The sequence below is a fragment of the Peromyscus leucopus genome, chromosome 2, assembly GCF_004664715.2.
Source record: "Peromyscus leucopus breed LL Stock chromosome 2, UCI_PerLeu_2.1, whole genome shotgun sequence".
Lineage (NCBI taxonomy): Eukaryota > Metazoa > Chordata > Mammalia > Rodentia > Cricetidae > Peromyscus > Peromyscus leucopus.
This window is the reverse complement of record NC_051064.1, coordinates 61,980,194-61,998,224: the sequence shown is the minus strand read 5'-3', so window position 1 is coordinate 61,998,224 and position 18,031 is coordinate 61,980,194. Positions and strand designations below refer to the sequence as shown.

Genomic DNA, 18,031 nt, shown 5'->3' with positions numbered 1-18,031 from the left:
TGTAGATTAGGCTGGCCTTGAATTCACACAGAGATTCACCTGCCTCTGCTCCTCTAGTCCTGGGATTAAAGGTGTGTGCCAGTATGCCTAGCTGTTCCCAACACTTGAATCCCATGTAAAAGCCAATTAGATCTTTAGCTTATAGTGATAACTGCATAGTATGGAAAACTTAACTGGTCTTTATTTGGACAAACAAAGCATAATTATAACTTCTCTATCAGTAATTACAGAATATGTTTAAGAACCATCCTATAATAGAAAACATTAAGTAAAATAGAAAATAGGGCTTAAGAAAATGATCCCAAGTCAATAGCAAAGAAATACTCCTGTTTCTTGTGTTAATTTTTGCCTATTGTCAAACAAAGGGGAAAAAATCTACTTAAAAACTAATTTGTGGTCATGGATAGTAAGAAAAGCTAAGCTACATGGTGACATACACTTCTGAGGTCCTAGATACTTGGAGGGCTGAACTTCAGAAAGGTCACTGGAGCTTATGAATTTGATACCAGCCAGAGCAACAAAGAAAGACCCTGTCTCAAATCAACTCGTTAATTTTTAAGTTCAGGAAAATAAAAATTATCTGAAATACTACCACCCAGAAGATAATCACTCAGTGTTGATCTTTAAATATTACATACCTGGCTTTTTCCTTTCAACATCAAAAGATTAGTTACTTTGCCAAATGGTAGACCTAATGATATGACCTCTGCTTCGGTGACATCACATGGAATTTTGCGAAGATGGAGAACACGGGAAGGCGAACAGGGAGGTCTATCTCCTTTAAATTTCTTGTTGTCATTCCCATTAGCTAAAAAACATAAGATTTTTTTTTTAATTACTGAAACTAATTTGGGTTGACATACTGCATTTAACTGAATTGTCACACTTGACCTTCTAGTATATTAGATTTGAAATTCATGGAGCTATGGGGTTGATAAGAATATGAATAGAAAATAAAACCAACTACCTCTTGATGAACCACTTTTGGCTTTTAACCATGGCCATTAAATTTTTTTAATTGTTATCTGATTTTTTTAAGGAAAAGTATTAGGATAAATGAAGTATATTACTTCATAAAGAGTCATATATACCACCTTCATGAAGTAAGCACTCAAGTCAAGTCTACCTTTTCTATGTTTAGATACACAGAACTAACTACAAATACCTACAGTATTCAATACAGTGACAATCTGTAGAGACTTGCAGGCTGGGGCACGGGCTAAACTACATATACCATATGTGTGTATGTAAACTAAGTGTGTAGTAAATAAATGTAAGCACACACTAGGATGTTTACTTACTAATGACAAAACAGGCAAGATGCACGCCAATCATTAACTGAGGTATGACTATACCTCTAAATCAATGTTCAGAACAATATTCAGAATGTCTCATACATGTAAGTTTATTTTTATGGGGAAGAGCATTTTTCCTGCACACATGTATGTACAATCCACATGTCTGGTACCCAAGGAACCAGAAATGGGTACTGGTGTCCCTGGTGCTAACATTACAGAGTTTTAGGCTGCCCTATGGGTGCTGAAAACTGAACCTGAGTGTTCTGCAACAGCACCAAGTGCTCTCAACAATTCAGCAAGATCGGGCTAGAGAGATGGCTCAGAGGTGAAGAGCACTGGCTGCTCTTCCAGAGGTCCTGAGTTCAATTCCCAGCAACCACATGGTGGCTCACAACCATCTGTAGTGAGATCTGGCATCCTCTTCTGGTCTGCAAGCATACATGCAGACAGAACACTGTATAGATAATAAATAAATTAAATCTTCAAAAAAAATTCAGCAATATCTCCAACCCCACTAATATATTTTTACAGACCCTTTTCCAATTCCTTGTACTACTAAGTAAAAAATAATTAAAACAATAAATTTTAGGAAAGATTATAATATACCTTTTGTATCTAACACAACCAAGGAGATATAGATGAGTTACATGTCAAATGTTAGTGTATTTCCCAGGCAATATAGGTTTTATCACTCTATCTTTACTAGCTAAATTTTGTGTTCTTATGATAATCCTACTCGGTAATACTAAGCAGAGCCTGGTTGAAATCCACATTTTCCAATACCCTTTACATACTTCAAACTACAGATCTTCCATCTACAGTACAGCATGTTCACAAGAGTGCTGTTCTGACCTGAAATTTCAGAATGGCTGTTGCAAAAGTAAACTCATATCCCAGCACATAGCCAGATTTTATTTAAATCTTACTAACTAGGATTAACCTGCCTATAATGATTACTCAAGTTTATGCATATGAAATTCAGAAATATTTTTCTTCTAAGAAGAGAATGAAGACAGGCTGAATATAATTATTAAAAGTAAAAGTTTCATTATTCTGCTTTAATTATTAATATATTTGCCAATATTGACAGAAAAATAGTTTTGCCAAACCCCTAATATCTTGTCCCTAAACACTAATGAAAACATACTACCTATAATCCTAACATACACACAACACTTGCTCCCAAATTTTCCAACAAATAGGCACTGACATATTTACTGGTGAATTAACTACTACATCAAGAAACACAGCCTTGTCTCTCAAAATTCAATTCTGATTTCTTTCATTTCCACTCTAAATATCACCAACAGCACTTCTGACCTTATCCCTTTTCGATCTCCTTTCCTATGGATCCCCACCCATGTCCTCAGAATTTAATATGACAACCTAACCAAAAGTCTATCATGTTAATACCTAGCTCGAAGAAACCTGACAGACTTCCAAATAACCAAAATAACCTTTAGTTCCTTATTTTAAAACTTTTTCACCTAAACTGACTTAATTTAGTTCCATAAATATAAAAATTAAGGTCTAACTCTAAAGACAGTTTTTAACCACAAAAATCTCTAAAGTATTTTGGCGCTCCTAGAAAAGGGCAAGAAAATTCAACAGACACTGTTAATTTTCCGGGGGGTGGGGGGGAAGGAGAGCAGGAGAGTGGGCAGATGAGCAGGTTTACATATATGAATAACAAACGGTGGTAGTTCTGCAATATTGTTAGTAGACTTAAACTCCAAACACCTGCCATTCAGACAGAAGCTGAGCAAGGGCATGCTCTGTGACCTAGAGAGCTCAACACTAATGACCACCATGGCATTAAGTACTTGAAGAAATTGCTCAAGGCATGGAGCTACTGTAAGCTCATCCTGAATAGGGTAAACGTAATAAAGGAACACTAAGGTTGTTTCTGGGGCTGGAGAGATGGCTTAGAGGTGAAGAACATTTATTGCTCTTGTAAAAGACCTGGGTTTGATTCTCAGCACCCACATAATGGCTCACAAGCATCCATCCACAACTCCAGTTCCAGGGAATCCAATGCCATCTTCTAACCAGCTTGAACATCAGGTATACACATGGTGCACAGACACACATGGAAGCAAAACAATCATACATATAAAATAGGTAAATCAAAACTAAAATTTAAAAAAGGACGTTGTTTTTTTGTTTTTTTTTTTGACAGAGGTTTCCTGTGTTTGAAAAACTGAATGCTAGAAGCGAGCAATTATTTGAACTCCCACTGCATTGCACTATCAACAGATCTAACATGGCAAACTTTACCAAGACACAAGCAGTTATAAACAAGCATTTTTACATAAGTAACTGTTCTGCATGATAAAAATACATGGTCACCATTAAGGAAAAGAAAGGGCAAAAAAAAGAGAAGGGAAAGGGCACTTGGTCAGCTGTTCAATCAGATGTTCCGTTCTGGACAGACTACTTGTTACTTACTATACCTCAAATTTTTCCATAAATATGATAACAGGGAAATTATAAAACTAAATCATCTTAACTTTCAGCATCTTTTAAATGCCTGGCACAATTTCTAGTACAAAGTAATCCACTGCATATCTGGTTTTTCTTTAAAAATAAAACAAAACTTTTCAACCTAGAAATTACATTGTTTCTACTATTTGGTGTCAAATGATTCTAATTTTCTTTCTTGATGTTTTCAGTAGTTCAGGACACTGCTATACACTAATTGAAAATCTTATCTATGAAATTTAAAAGTCTTACTTCAGAAAAAGAAAAGACTATCTTTAAAAGACTTGATTAATAAAAAATCTGAAGTTATGCCAGGCAGTAGTGGCGCACACCTTTAATCTCAGCACTCAGTAGGCAGAGCCAGGTGGATCTCTGTGAGTTCGAGGCTAGCCTGGTCTACAGTGGGAGATCCAGGATAGGAATCAAAACTACACAGAGAAACCCTGTCTCGAAAAAACAAACAAAAAAACAAAACAAAAAAAACTGAAGTTGCAGAAATGTTCATAAACAAACATGTGAACATGAAAAGCCAAAGTAGGGCTGCTCCTGCAAGATGGCTCAATGGGTACCTATTAACAAACTAGATGACCCAAGCATGATTCGCAGAAACCACAAGGTGAAAGGAGAGAACAGTCTTGAAAGTTGTCCTCTGAATGCACCACGGCACACACTCCCCCACACACATGCAATAAATAAACAGAATATGGTATTAACAAACAATATGGAAATAGTAATATACAGTTTTTACAAATGGTGTATTTCACTAAGTAAACACTAAAAATTATCAAATATCATGTATGTGGAAGTGTCTATACTTTGTTTACTTATCTGTTTATTTGGCAGTGGTAGAGAGTAAACCCAGGGCCTTGAAAATGCTATGCAAATACTTTACTATAATGTTATATTCCCCAACCCTTGTTTGGAAACAGTTTCTTTATCAAACCCAGGCAAGCCTGATATTCACCCATCTTTCTAGCCTCACCTCACAAGTTTGAGAATTAGAGGGTGAGAGCCACCCTGCCAGGTCTTATTTTGTTTTGAATTTCATTATTCATGTGTATGCCACATGTGTGTGCAGGTACCTGTAAAGGCCAAAAGGGAGCAGCATTGGAACCTCTACAATTGTTAGTTACTGGCCAATTGGGAGCCTCCTGATGTAGGTACTGGGAACTGAATTCAGGTCCTCTGAAAGAGCAACAACATTAACTGCCAAGTCATTCTCCAGCCACAATGCTCAGGGTGTTGTTGTTGTTATTTATTATTATTATTGTATCCTAAGTGGATTCAGTGGCACACCCCTATAACCCAGTACTGTAGATGCTGAGGTCATCCTGGGCTACTCAGGGAAATATTGTCTCAAAGAATGAAACCAATCTTGTGTGTCCACCACAAAACTAAAGAAATGTCAAGCAATACAGATTTTGATGATCTGACAGATCTATGTATCTGTATTATAAGTACCAAACTTGAGACAGAATACCGTCACCATCGCATGTTTCCTTTGCAGTTAGTATTTTTCTTTCATGTTTGTGCTCAGATCCACATGTATGAATGAAACCAACACTGGGTGCCATCCTCAGGACGATGTCCACCGCTCTGAGAAGAGAGGGTCTCACTGATTTAAATTAGCTCCTCAGTTAGGCTGGAACAGATGGCCACCAATGCCAGCAGTTCTCCAGTCTCACCACATCGAGGTGGTGTTACAAGCATGCTCTCAGTTTTTTATGTGGGATTAAAATATTTATGAGACAAGTACTTTATGACTAGGCTACTTCTCCAACTGCTAGTTTCTTACACAAATGACAAACTGTCAAGTAACTTCTTTCTAACATTGTCATATGCACATAAATTTTAGTTTTCTGGAGGCGGGAACTGAGACGAGGTCTCACTTTGTTGATCTGTTTGGCCTGGAACACATTTTGTGCCTTCAGCTCGTTATGAGCCTCCTGTGTTAGAGGACCATAGGTAAGTACTACCATGTTTAAGTTCATTTAGACATTACTATTTTTCCATCTGTATTTGTTACTAGACATGTACTGTTAGTGTGCTGCTGCTTTTGTGATTCTGGGTATGGCACCCAGAACCTCATACATGCTATGTCATTAGTCTTCCAGACTTTGTAATGAAGATAATTTCAGGTATAGAAATACAAAGATTATTTCACTCATTGGTTAATTATTCATTGGCACCTCCCCCTAAATAAGTTAGATGGTAGTGGTAAATTATAACTGTTATTTGTCTTATTTTAAACTGTAATGAAAATGGATTTTTAAATCTTTTTTAATTAAGCAGGGTTGAGATTTAATAAAGATATTTCAATATATGGTTAAACACTAAATTGCTCAGAAGAGAGTAAGACATACCCCAGAGAATGGGTGTGGTTTCTCAAAAAAGCGTCATAGAAAATAAGCTACACCCAAGTTCATCCATTATTTGATCCTTTGATTACTAGATTTGGGTAATAATTCATTATCATACTTTGTTAGTTTCTTTTTCTGTTTTATTACAGCTATAATTATGCTTTTATTTTTATTCATTTGTTGGTTTTTGTTTTTCGAAACAAGGTTTCTCTGTGTAGTCCTGGCTGTCCTGGAACTTGCTCTGTTGACCAGGCTGGCCTCAAACTCACAGAGATGTACCTGCCTCTGCCTCCCAAGTGCTGGGATTAAAGGTGTGCATCACCACATCTAGGCCTAATTATGTTATTAACTTGTTATAAGGTTTTGTCTCCATTTATTTGCTGTAGTGACATATTTTATAACTTCCTGTTTTGGACCTGTTCTCGTATGTATGGATTAAGGTAGGCCAATCATGGGCATATTATTTCATATGTTACGTTAACTCAAAATAGAGATGAGAGTGCTATAATTCAAACCCCAAACTACAGGCTTGGGAATATTTCTAGATCTTCTGAAATAAGGGTAGGGGACAGGAGATTTGACTTCTTGATTAGGAACCAGATTTTTAACATGATCTTCTCATAACTTACGACTACTTTCTTAAAATGTAAAATAGCACTCTATCACTTCTTAGTCACTGTTCTATTCTGTGGAGACACCACAACCAAGGCAACTCTTATAAAATAAAGCACTTCACTGAGGGCTTGCTTGCAGTTCCAGAGGTTTAGTTCATTATCATTATGGCTGAGAACATGGTAGCACAACATGATTCGGGAGAAGTAGGTGAGCGCTACATCCTTGATCCACTGGCTGAGAGACAGACTGACAGAGTCTGGCTTGGGCTTCCGGACCCCCCACCCTACCCCAACCCTCCCAGAGGTACACTTCCTCCAACAAGGCCACACCTCTAATCCTTCTCAAGTATACCACTCCCTGATGACTAAGCCTTCAGATATATGGCCCTACTGAGGCATTCTTAGTCAAACCACCACAATCACCATCATTCCCTTCCCTAGTGGAGAGGTAAAAGGAAAGGTAAAGCTGAACTTCATCCTTGTCAATCTTCTTTTTCTATTGACCTTCCAGTTTCAAGGAGGAGAAGGAAATTGGATTTTTATTCTTATATGCAAGTCTAGTAATAATTTGAGAATTGTTTTGAAAGGAAAACAGACATCATAGGGACCACTAAGAATCTTAATCACATACACATTCAACCATGTACATACTGTGTTCATCTTGTGTACATGTTAGAATTCATAATTGTATCAATCAAAGTATTTCCCTATAGCTTTCGTTTTACACTGGAGTCATATAATGAATTTTAGTATAACTATTATCATAGCTCCATAAATAAATGGACTACATAATCAGCAGCCAAACACTGGGCTGGAAAGACAGCTCAGAGGTTAAAACCTCGTTGATGCTCTTCCCAGAGGATCTGAGTTCAATTCCCAGCATCCACACCAGGTAGGTGGCTGATGACCACCTACAACCCCAGTTCTAAGAGATCCAACACCCTCTACTGGTATCCTGAGACACCCACACACAACAGCATTCACTCACACAGAAACACACAAGTGTTATATATACTTGAGTCTTTCTTTCCTCTTTCCATTTACATTTAACTTCCAAGTATATCACTAGCTTGATTTCTCACAACAGATTAGTATTTTTGTGTTTTTAAATATTACATAAACGACTCAATCATGTAACATACACTGGCTTTCATTTAACATTTTACTTGTGAAGTTAGTATTATATATTTAGTTAATAGCAACATACAACACTATGAGTGCCTCAAGACTTTAGGTTTTGTCTCTTGCTAAAATGTAATCCTCATCCTTAAAATCTCAGACAGAAGACAGAACTCCTCCAAGCAGTAGGGAAAAAGAAAAACAGTATACAGAGATGCCCCGCAGGTCCCATATAATACTACTTATAGTCAAAACCACCTCTAACCAAAAGGAAGATTTTGAAAGTAGCTTTTTAATCTGAGTAACAATAGGCTGAAATAAAAACAAGAATAAGAAAAAATAGTATCACAGTTTCTGCCATTAGTTTATACAACTATATTTAAAGGGATAGTAGAATTCATGAAGTATGGAATTCTTTTTCATAATTATTAGAAGGCATAAAAGAAAAAACCTTAACAGCACAGAACCATGTTCAAGTTGCCAAATAAAAAACATTGCCCTGTGTACACACACACACACACACACACACACACACACACACACACACACACACACCAGTGAAACCAGTATATTATAGTAACATAAATTTAAAGTAAGTTGAATAAAAATCTCTTCAAGTCTGTTTTACAGGTAAAGCTTATAGGAAGAGATATTCTTTGTTTTAGAACTGAGCTTCATAATTTAAATCTCTTACAGGATATGTAGCTACAAGAAAGAAAGGTTTCTGTTCTTTTTAGGTACATTTTATTTACTGATCTTGTGTGTACACATGTGTGCATGTGCAGACATGTTTGTGTCACAGCAGACCTGTGAAGTCAAAGGACAACAGAGGTCAGGTCTCTCCTTCCACATGTAAAACCTGGCTTGGCAGCAAGTACCTTTCCCTCCCGAGCACCTCAGCAGCCCACAGAGGATGAGATTTGAAAAGAACATTAACAACATTTAGAATAACCATAGGTCCCAAGATGCCTCGGGAAGTCATAACTTGGCACCAATGTTCCAATATCCTCAGGCAACATAAAACTCTTCATTTTAAATATATCTGTCTATATTGTTAGTTGTACCTAAAAAAGCCAGAATGGTATTTATAGACTGAATTCCTTAGCCACAGGCTTCTGCTACAGTCTCATCTACTCATTTAGACAGAGCAGTTAAATCTGAAAGTTAATCAAGGAAAGACGGACATCTTTACAAATTCAGGGACAACATACAGAGCCTTTGATTTAAAAGCAGCAGATACAGTAGAAGATGAGTAAGGAGGAATAGTTAGCTTTTTCTAACAGCTTTCAATCACTCTTTCCCTCACACATACACCCTTTCATGGGCAAATTACACATAAAATATAACTTTATCACTATTCTGTTTAATATCTTGCAATGAATCAATTCACAATTTTCCTTAATTTCACATGCAGCTTTTCCTGTATATGCCATAAAGAGACAGTTAGCAACTCCATTAGCAAACTGTTAACTGTTCAATTTTGTCATCATTTACTAACTTTAGGAAAGCAACTATTATGCAATACTGGCACACTTCTGAATTCTTTCAGTGGAATCCAACTTAACATTAGAAGAGTAATTCCACCTAATATATTTAAATTCAGTTTTAGAAGTTCAACATTAAAGGTAAAAATTGTTACTATCATCACTTTGAGGTAGGATAGAATTTTGTAGTGAAGGCTGGCCTAGGCACTTGCTGTCACTGAATTCAAAATCCTCCTGCCTCAGCTTCCTGAGTCCTGGCTAAGATAAAAAACGTTTTGAGGTAATACTAAAATGAAAATATTGGTGCCACATACTCAAGGTAAGAACACTATTCTTACTGAAAATCATAGAGACAAAAAACGCCAAAAACAAATCCTTCAGTCTCCACATTTAACAATCAAAATCCAGCTGCTTGGAGCCTTCTCTAGCGACCTGTGCTGTCTTACACAAACACCCAAGAATCTTGGCACCTGACCCCCAAAGATCAGTCTCCAGAGACAACTAGTGCTGTAAAGCTTAATAGTTAACAAGGGCAGAAAGCTAGTCTGTCCCTTCGGATGTGGCTCTTGCCTCAGCTCTGGACCCCATGGAAACGGTCCATGAAGTTAGACTAAATAACCTGCCCCTCAACTGCTGTGAAAGGCTTCCCTCCTCCCAGTGGTACAGACCTTTCGGAAGCTGAGCCTCTGTAGCTACCCCAGTGTATGTAAGAAACCCTCTACTTCAGCTTTCTTCTGTCTTTCTGGTTAATCACAGCCATCGTCATCAGCCTATCACTGTGGTCCACACCTGGCAAAAATTTTATGAGACAGCTATGTACTTGCAAGAGGTCTGGTGCAAGCCTAGTTCCTGTTTTCAAACAAGGAAACTATAGTCTACCAATAGAAATGAGTTTTCCCTATATTTTTTCCTCCCTCAAGATAGGGTTTCTCTGTATAGCTTTGGAGCCTGTCCTGGAACTCACTCTGTAGACCAGGCTGACCTTGAACTCACAGAGATCCTCTGCCTCTGCCTCCCCAGACTTCTTAAAGTGCTGAGATTAAAGGCATGTACCACCACCACCCAGCCTCCCCAGACTTCTTAAAGTATTTTAAAATTGATATTCAGATTAGCTACAAAATTTTTCTGATTCTACTGAAGAAAAAGAAAAAAAGATCACTCAGCAAGTCAGTATAATTAGCTCTCACTTCGGTGCAAGGTAAGACTTCATGCTGTGTCATTGAAAAATTACGTAAGTGGGCTGGAGAGATGGCTCAGCGGTTAAGAGCACTGGCTGTTCTTCCAGAGGTCCTGAGTTCAATTCCCAGCAACCACATGGTGGCTCACAACCACCTGTAATGAGATCTGGTACCCTCTTCTGGCCTGCAAGCATGCATGTAGGCAGAACACTGTATACATAATAAATAAATAAATAAATAAACCTTTTTTAAAAAGAAAAAAAATTACATAAGCATCTTAAGAAAGCATCAAAGTCTACTCCTGTGACTTTTTTGTAGTAATCTGCTAATTGCGTGCGTGCGCGCGTTCGTGCGTGTGAGCGGATGTGCGTGTGCATGTCACGAATATGTTGGTGCCTATGAAAGAAACTGGAGTTACAGGGAGTTGTGAGTCACATTCATTGTTCAAGTGAGTAATGGTAGCAAATGCCTGTAACACCAGAAGCATTCTGGATGCAGAGGCAGAAAACAATCACAAGCTTGAACACACTTGGGTTTGGGCTATTACCAAGAATTAAATTATCATTGTTTTAGAGGTTTCTTTGGTTCTAGAAATGCAACTTCATTCTAATATATGAAAGGTCTTGGGTCTACTTCCCAGCATGAAAAAAAAAAAAGTTTATTCTACATTATTACCAAGTGGAAATCATAAGGAAAATCAAGGTACTGTTAATTTAACAACACACCCACACTCATACCACACCCACCCCCTCTCACCTTCCTGGACACAGTGCTCCGACAATCTACAGGACAATCTAGGAGGTGCATGAATCAAACATGGCTGGATGAGTAGGGCCTGCCCAGCATTTGCAAGGACTAGATTAGATTCCTAACAACATACCCTCACCCCTTGGCCAAAGATAGATGGATGGCTGAATAGACGGATGAGCGGGCGGGCGGGCGGGCAAGCAGGCAGGCAGGTATAGAGAAATGAAAACTATAAAACTCCAAAATACCCAATGGAGCCCCAAGGGTTCTCCATTCATCCCTCACACCAGGGTTATAGAGATGGGCAGTGACTAGCCTTTACCTGGGTACTGGCAATTTAATAAGTCAGGCCCCTCATGCTTGCTCAGCAAACGGAGAAGGCCAAATGAGTGAATCAGAAAAGTACTCTAGGATTAAAGGCGTGCGCCACCCTTTAATCCCAGCACTCGGGAGGCAGAGCCAGGCAGATCTCTGTGAGTTCGAGGCCAGCCTGGGCTACCAAGTGAGTCCCAGGAAAGGCGCATAGCTACACAGAGAAACCCTGTCTCGAAAAACCAAAAAAAAAAAAAAAAAAAAAAAAAGAAAAAGAAAAAAGAAAAGTACTCTAATTATCCAAAACAGCATTTTCTTAAGGAGAAAGAAATGACAAAATATATGAGAAGCTAAAACCAAGCAAGACATGTAGGTGTGCTGGTCCTATACAAGTTCAACTGGAATTCCAGGAGGAGACAACTCTGGGGAGTTAGATCACTCCTGAGAAGGATAGTGAAACTTTCAGTAATGGTGCTCAAGCCTGTCTGTACCTCACATGCAACACCTAAGAGCCCTAAAAACAAAGGCAAATATATCCCACACACAAAAACTTCAAGGGTAAGTCAGGCCATTTGCAGATTTTCAGCACTTCCGAGTTATTCTTGAGTGTTCTGGTTAATCCTGACTGTCAACTTTAGGATACTCGAATCATCTGGGAGACAAACCCCTGGGTGTTATCTAGGAAGGGTTTCCAAAGAAAGAGGCTTTACTGAAGTGGGAAGACCCAACTTCAGTAAATGTGGCAGTCTCTTTCCATGAGCTAGGCTCCTCGAATGAATAAAAAGGAAAGGTAGTGCCAGCATTCACCCTCTGCTAACTGATGGCATGCATGTACTTATAGTGGCCAAAAGGTGATTTGGAGGTTTTCTTCCTCTATCATTCTTCACCTTATTTTTTGAGACAGGGTCTCACACTAAACCTAGAGCTGCTCCCTGTTTTGGCTAGACTGGCTGGCTAGCAAGCCCCAACGATTCTCTCTACTCTCTATCCCTCACACCCCACCACTGGGGTTACAGACATGGGTACTGGCCATCCAATCAGGCCCTCATGCTTGCACTGCAAGACTTACCCACTAAGCTATATACATATCTCCCCAGCCTCTTCTCTGATGAACCCAATGTGAGTTCAACTTTACAAAGTTGGCTTTAGTCTCAATTCCCAGATCACTCTGTTCACATGTTCATAGTAACAAATCCTCTTCCTACAAAATCTTTCCGATTAATTTTTTGGTAGATTAAAATATGGTGGACTCATTCATAAATTTCTTCAACAAATACCATCTTTTTTCCTTAACTGACTCTTCCACTTCTCACTGAGTAAAATTCACACAGATTTTTACTGTCAATAGTGGCATATAAGAAATAATGAAAGGGGGGGCTCACAGAAAGAAAACGTGGGGAGAGGGGCAAAACTTACCATACACACTTGCAGAAGGAGTAGAATTGTTCATGGTAGAAGGTCCGTTAATGACACCAGGAGAAAGAAGCTCATCAGATCCCCGCTGAAAAGCAAAATTAATGCTCAATTAATAAAGCAATTTTTAAAATAATGGCTTATGTTTACTAATAAATTTACTAAAAGTTAGTATTATTTAAATATAAAGATATTTTTAAAGATGGTTGGAAGCAAACTATGTGGTAAAGAAAAATTACAGCAGATGCTCAGACTAGTCATCAAAAGAAAAAAGGAAAAAAAGAAAAAGAGAAACAGTGGGAACATAATTTTGCAAATGCTTCTGACCAATTCTAATTGCCCAAAATGCTATGTCTGAAGTACTAAACTGTATTTAGGAGACTACATTCTGAAAAAGTTTTTTATGAAATACATTTACATGCAAACAATGTATACATTCTAAGAATCCTACTTTCAATACTCATTTCTAAAAATAGAGCTCCAAGGACACAATTTATATCCATACTGGTCAAAATTTCATGATTATTGATTTCCATACCATTAATCCTAAAAACTATCTTTGCTGTACACTATATTTCTCCCTCCTCACCTTCTTTTTTTGGTTTTTCAAGACAGGGTTTCTCTGTACAGCCCTGACTGACCTCAAACTTGCTCTGTAGACCAGGCTATCCTCAAACTCAAGAGATTCTCGCCTGCCTCTGCCTCTGAGTGCTGGGATTAAAAGTGCACACCACCATGATTGGAGATGTACACTATATCTTAAGCAAATGTTTTCAAAAATTTTATTCATTTATGGTAAGAGAGAAGTCTGTCTCCTGGTGCTGGGTATTGATTCGCCTTGCAAAGCAAACATCCTACCACTCAGCTACAGCCCCGGACCTTGGTTTTTCTGAGAGTCATGTTATACAGCCAAGGCTGAAAGGTAATCTCTCTATTCTCTTGCTTCGGCCTTCTGAGTGCAGAAATTACAGAATAAGCCACAGTACCTGTCCAAGCAAGAGTTCTGTCCTACTTACACATCTGAACTCTCAATGCTAAAATGTATCAGACAATCCTTTTCATTATAATCCTAGTATAGATCACCAAGGTTATAAAATGATAATAAATATGTAGTAAAAAGTCAAAACCAATCTATTTCAAATGGATCAAATTTGTTGTTCATCTTGGTAAAATTTTAAGAATAAGTTATTTTGGCTCATTGAGTGATAGAACATAATCTTCAAATAACTATAAATTTTAGAATAATACTACCACAAATATTTATTTTCATTTTTAATTTATGTGTGTGTGTGAATATATGCCGTGGGCATACCGTAGAAGACAGCCCAAGGAGGCCTGAAGGAGGAATTTGATCCCCTGGGAATGGAGTTATAGGTGGTTGTGAGCTGCCCAGTGTGGGTGCTAGAAACCAAACTTTGGTTTTCTGCAACAGCAGCTCTTAGACACTAGGCTAGCTCTCCAGCCCCTACAACAAATATTTTGGCTTCTGCTGAAGGACTAACTCGAGTGTCTACATTACTACAAATACAATTATTTAAACAATTATTGTTGTAAGCACCCAGAAATTACTACCCTCAGCTTTTTTACTTAAGTTTATCAAAGACACCTCCAAAAAAAAAAAAAAAAAAAAACCAAAGGAATTAAATAACCAATCAGGATTGAAAAAAAAATTTTTTTCAAATCCCAATTCTCCCCCAAAAGACCAGGATAGTGTATTACTTAAATCACAGGCTTTCCTAATTTCTAAAGAATTTGGTAAAATGTACTTTGCTGATAAATATATCTTCTACATATGTGTCTTTAGTATCACTATGTTTCATGTCAAAATAGAGCTGGTTTGGTAAAAAGTTGCTTAAAAACCTGCCTTTGCTAAAACCACTGACTCCTCCCTTGAGCCCACAAGGTAACCAAAAGCGAGATAAAACCCTGGTAACTCCCCCTTCACTTTGCAACTATACTCCTTAATTCTATACTCCTTAATTCTGCACACAGGCATGATAATCACTACCTAGGAGTAGGTAGTAACTAACCTCCTCTCATTTCACTTCGAGGAAGGCACAAAGATGAGTACCTGAGGCATCTTAGAATGTCCTATTCCAGATCCCCACAAAGTGTCAAAAGGTCTCCAGTCAGTGTCCTAAACCTGCAGTCACCATGGATTCCAGAAACAGAACCTCACAGAACAGATCGTGAGCCCAATGAGGGTACTGTCCATGACAGCAAGGCAGCACTCTGGAGCATGACTAATTATCTGAAAAGCAGCTTGTCCCTTACTGTAGTAAGAACTCCTTCTGACCACCTTGCAGAACCAGAAAAGAGACAATAAACAGACCACACCCTGATCAACAGTGCTTAGCTTTCCAAACCTCCTGCCCCACCCAACGTCATGCTTCCTCTAAGATGGTCATGGGGACCCCTCTTTTTTTTCCTCTTCCTAATGCATGTTGATTGACTCTCCTTTTTTTTATTATACATTTCTTTCGCTCACAAAAATGAAGACAGGTGGCTGAGCCCAGTGGGTTGAGACTGCACTAAAATTCTCATTATAATCAGAGCAACCCTTTCACAGAATATTCTAAAGATGATTATGTTTAAATGACAAAAACTATTTTATGTGGACTGCAGACTAAAATAATAGAGAAAAATGATGAAAACTCCAGAAGATAAAGGAATAACTTTGTGATTTTAGAGTAAGACTATTTCTTACACAGGAAACAAAAAATAGCTAGGTACATGCCCATAACCTCAGCACTTATGAGGCTGAGACAGGAGAACCACAAGTTCTAGACCAGCCCAAGGTACACAGTGAAACTGTATTAAACAAAACAGCAACAACAACAAAATACAGATACAGACTTTACAATTAAGATTTGTACTTAGAATAAAAGAAAAAGTGAAAGAAAATATGATAATGGCACGCTCATATGTATGGCAATAATCTGCAAAGGATTTATAGCCATAGCCTTTAAAAAAACAAAACAAACCACCATAAACAAAAGAACAAAACACAAGACACAAGAGATGACGAGTGAGCAGCATCTCACCAAGGGGCAATAGACTGTGTGATCACCGGAGAGCACCTGTACTTTGCCCTACCCGTGAAAGGATTACCAATTCTCCATTCCCGGCCCCATGACTTGTGATGCCTGGAATAGAACCTCCTCCTGCCTCCCTGACATTTGGCCTCGGGAGTACAGACATGACATATATTTAAGCCAAGCACAAGCTAATGTTTTTTGCCAAGCTTTTTACTTGTTTTGTCTTTGCTTTCACTCTATAACAAGAACACAGAAGGAAATCTTTACTCTAGCAGCCCAATTTCCAGCACAGGAATAAGTAAAACCACCCACACTGGAAATGAACAAGAAGTATTTTTCTAGCATTATATGCAATCAACATAGGAAAACAAGTTTAATCTAACTTGTTATTTATTTATGGACATGTAAGTTAAGACCCTAACAATACCATCATGTGAAGGAAGGTAGCAAAATGGAGCATTGGTAAGGCAGAGCAACAAAACTCTTAGAATTAAATGGAACTTTAACCGGGTATGATTTAATGGAAATATACATTGGTACAACTTTTAACACTATTCAACCTACAAAAGCCAAACATGAATATCTAAAGGATCCCTGTGTCCTAGCCTCTGCACACACCCAAGAGATTGTTATTTATGCACACTTAGATGTAAGACTATTCCCAGAGCACTATTCATACTAGAGCAGCTGGAAACAACCAAGTGTCATAATTACAGAATAAAGCTTCAATGATCAATGCATGCAATGGTTACACAGAAGCAATAATGAGTTACTGTCCCACGGAACAGGGTAATCTCAAACATTAAGAGGTCAATCACAAGAACACACTCTTATGTTAGGTCTACTATTACTAATTTGGGTGATGTGTGTTTTAAGGGAGTTGATTTTCTCCTCAAAAGACAACGAAAATATTTCGTAGAAGGAAAAAAGACTGAATCATGGGTAAACAATTAACAGTATTGCCAAGGAGGTCTTAACAGGCCAAAAACTGAAGACATCATGTGGCAGGTGTGGGAGGGTGGTTAGCACTGTATCAACAGTCTCCTTAGAAACACACGGTCAGTTTACAGAAGTCCAGCAATTTCCTGTGGACTTGTCAGCTCTCTGACTGAGTCAACACATAAATCAGCTTCATTTGCCTCAAGCATCAGTTATTGATGCTCCCTCCTACTGAAAACAATTAAATATACAGGACAACAAAGTAAAGGAATACTGTGATTAAGCAGTATAAATAAAATGTTCCATTATCAAATTTGATGGAAAATGGTTTTATTTGAATTTCAAGTGAGAATATTAATGTGATTAAAAGACAATCTGTACAACTGATAAAAAGCCACTGAAGTAACATGTAAGATTTTGAAACTAAACCAAAATCTAAATTTCAGATCATACCTAACGTGCACATGAAATTCTAGGATAAAATATTATTTGTTTTACTATCTATCAAAAAATTCTTTTTTTTTTTTTTTTTTTTTTTTTTTTAAAGATTTTATTTTTATTATGTATACAGCATATATGACAGCAGGCCAGAAGAGGGCACCAGATCTCATTACAGATGGTTGTGAGCCACCTTGTGGTTGCTGGGAATTGAACTCAGGACCTCTGGAAGAGCAGTCAGTGCTCTTAACCGCTGAGCCATCTCTCCAGCCCAATATAAAAAAAATTATTAGAGCACAATATTGGAAATTCCATCAAGAGAGGACTTAATAAAAACTGTTAACTACTTAAAATTTTTTACAGCTGTTAAAAATAAAAACAAGACTAGGGTGCTGGTGGTGGTGCACGCAAGGTCCCAGCACTCAGAAGGTAGAGAGATCTCTGAGCTTAGGCCAGCCTGGTCTACAAGAGTCAGCCAGGACTACACAAGGGAAATGCTGTCTCATAAAAAACCAAAAAAGAAAAGGGGGGGGTGTTAAATATTTACTTTGTAACTGACACACAGTAATTGTGTGTGCATGTGGAATAATTATATATATTAGGGGAACAC

At 38.0% G+C, this 18,031-nt stretch overlaps 1 protein-coding gene across 4 annotated transcripts in view; it reads right to left on the bottom strand.

Annotated features, from left to right (window-relative positions):
* The window catches only part of Ptbp3 (polypyrimidine tract binding protein 3), an 82,536-nt gene that overhangs the window by 47,233 nt on the left and 17,272 nt on the right, over positions 1–18,031 (bottom strand). For 3 of the 4 annotated variants that reach the window (XR_005090832.1, XM_037202621.1, XM_028856446.2), the window contains 2 exons: positions 13,010–13,094; positions 639–808 (listed from right to left, as the gene is read on the bottom strand). Coding sequence is in view for 3 of the 4 variants with exons in the window: in XM_028856446.2 (XP_028712279.1) it covers positions 639–808; positions 13,010–13,094 (255 nt within the window). In the remaining variant the exon portion in view is untranslated. Of the gene's footprint in view, positions 1–638; positions 809–13,009; positions 13,096–18,031 lie in introns of those variants that run through there. The other variant, XM_028856449.2, reaches the window with a different exon arrangement.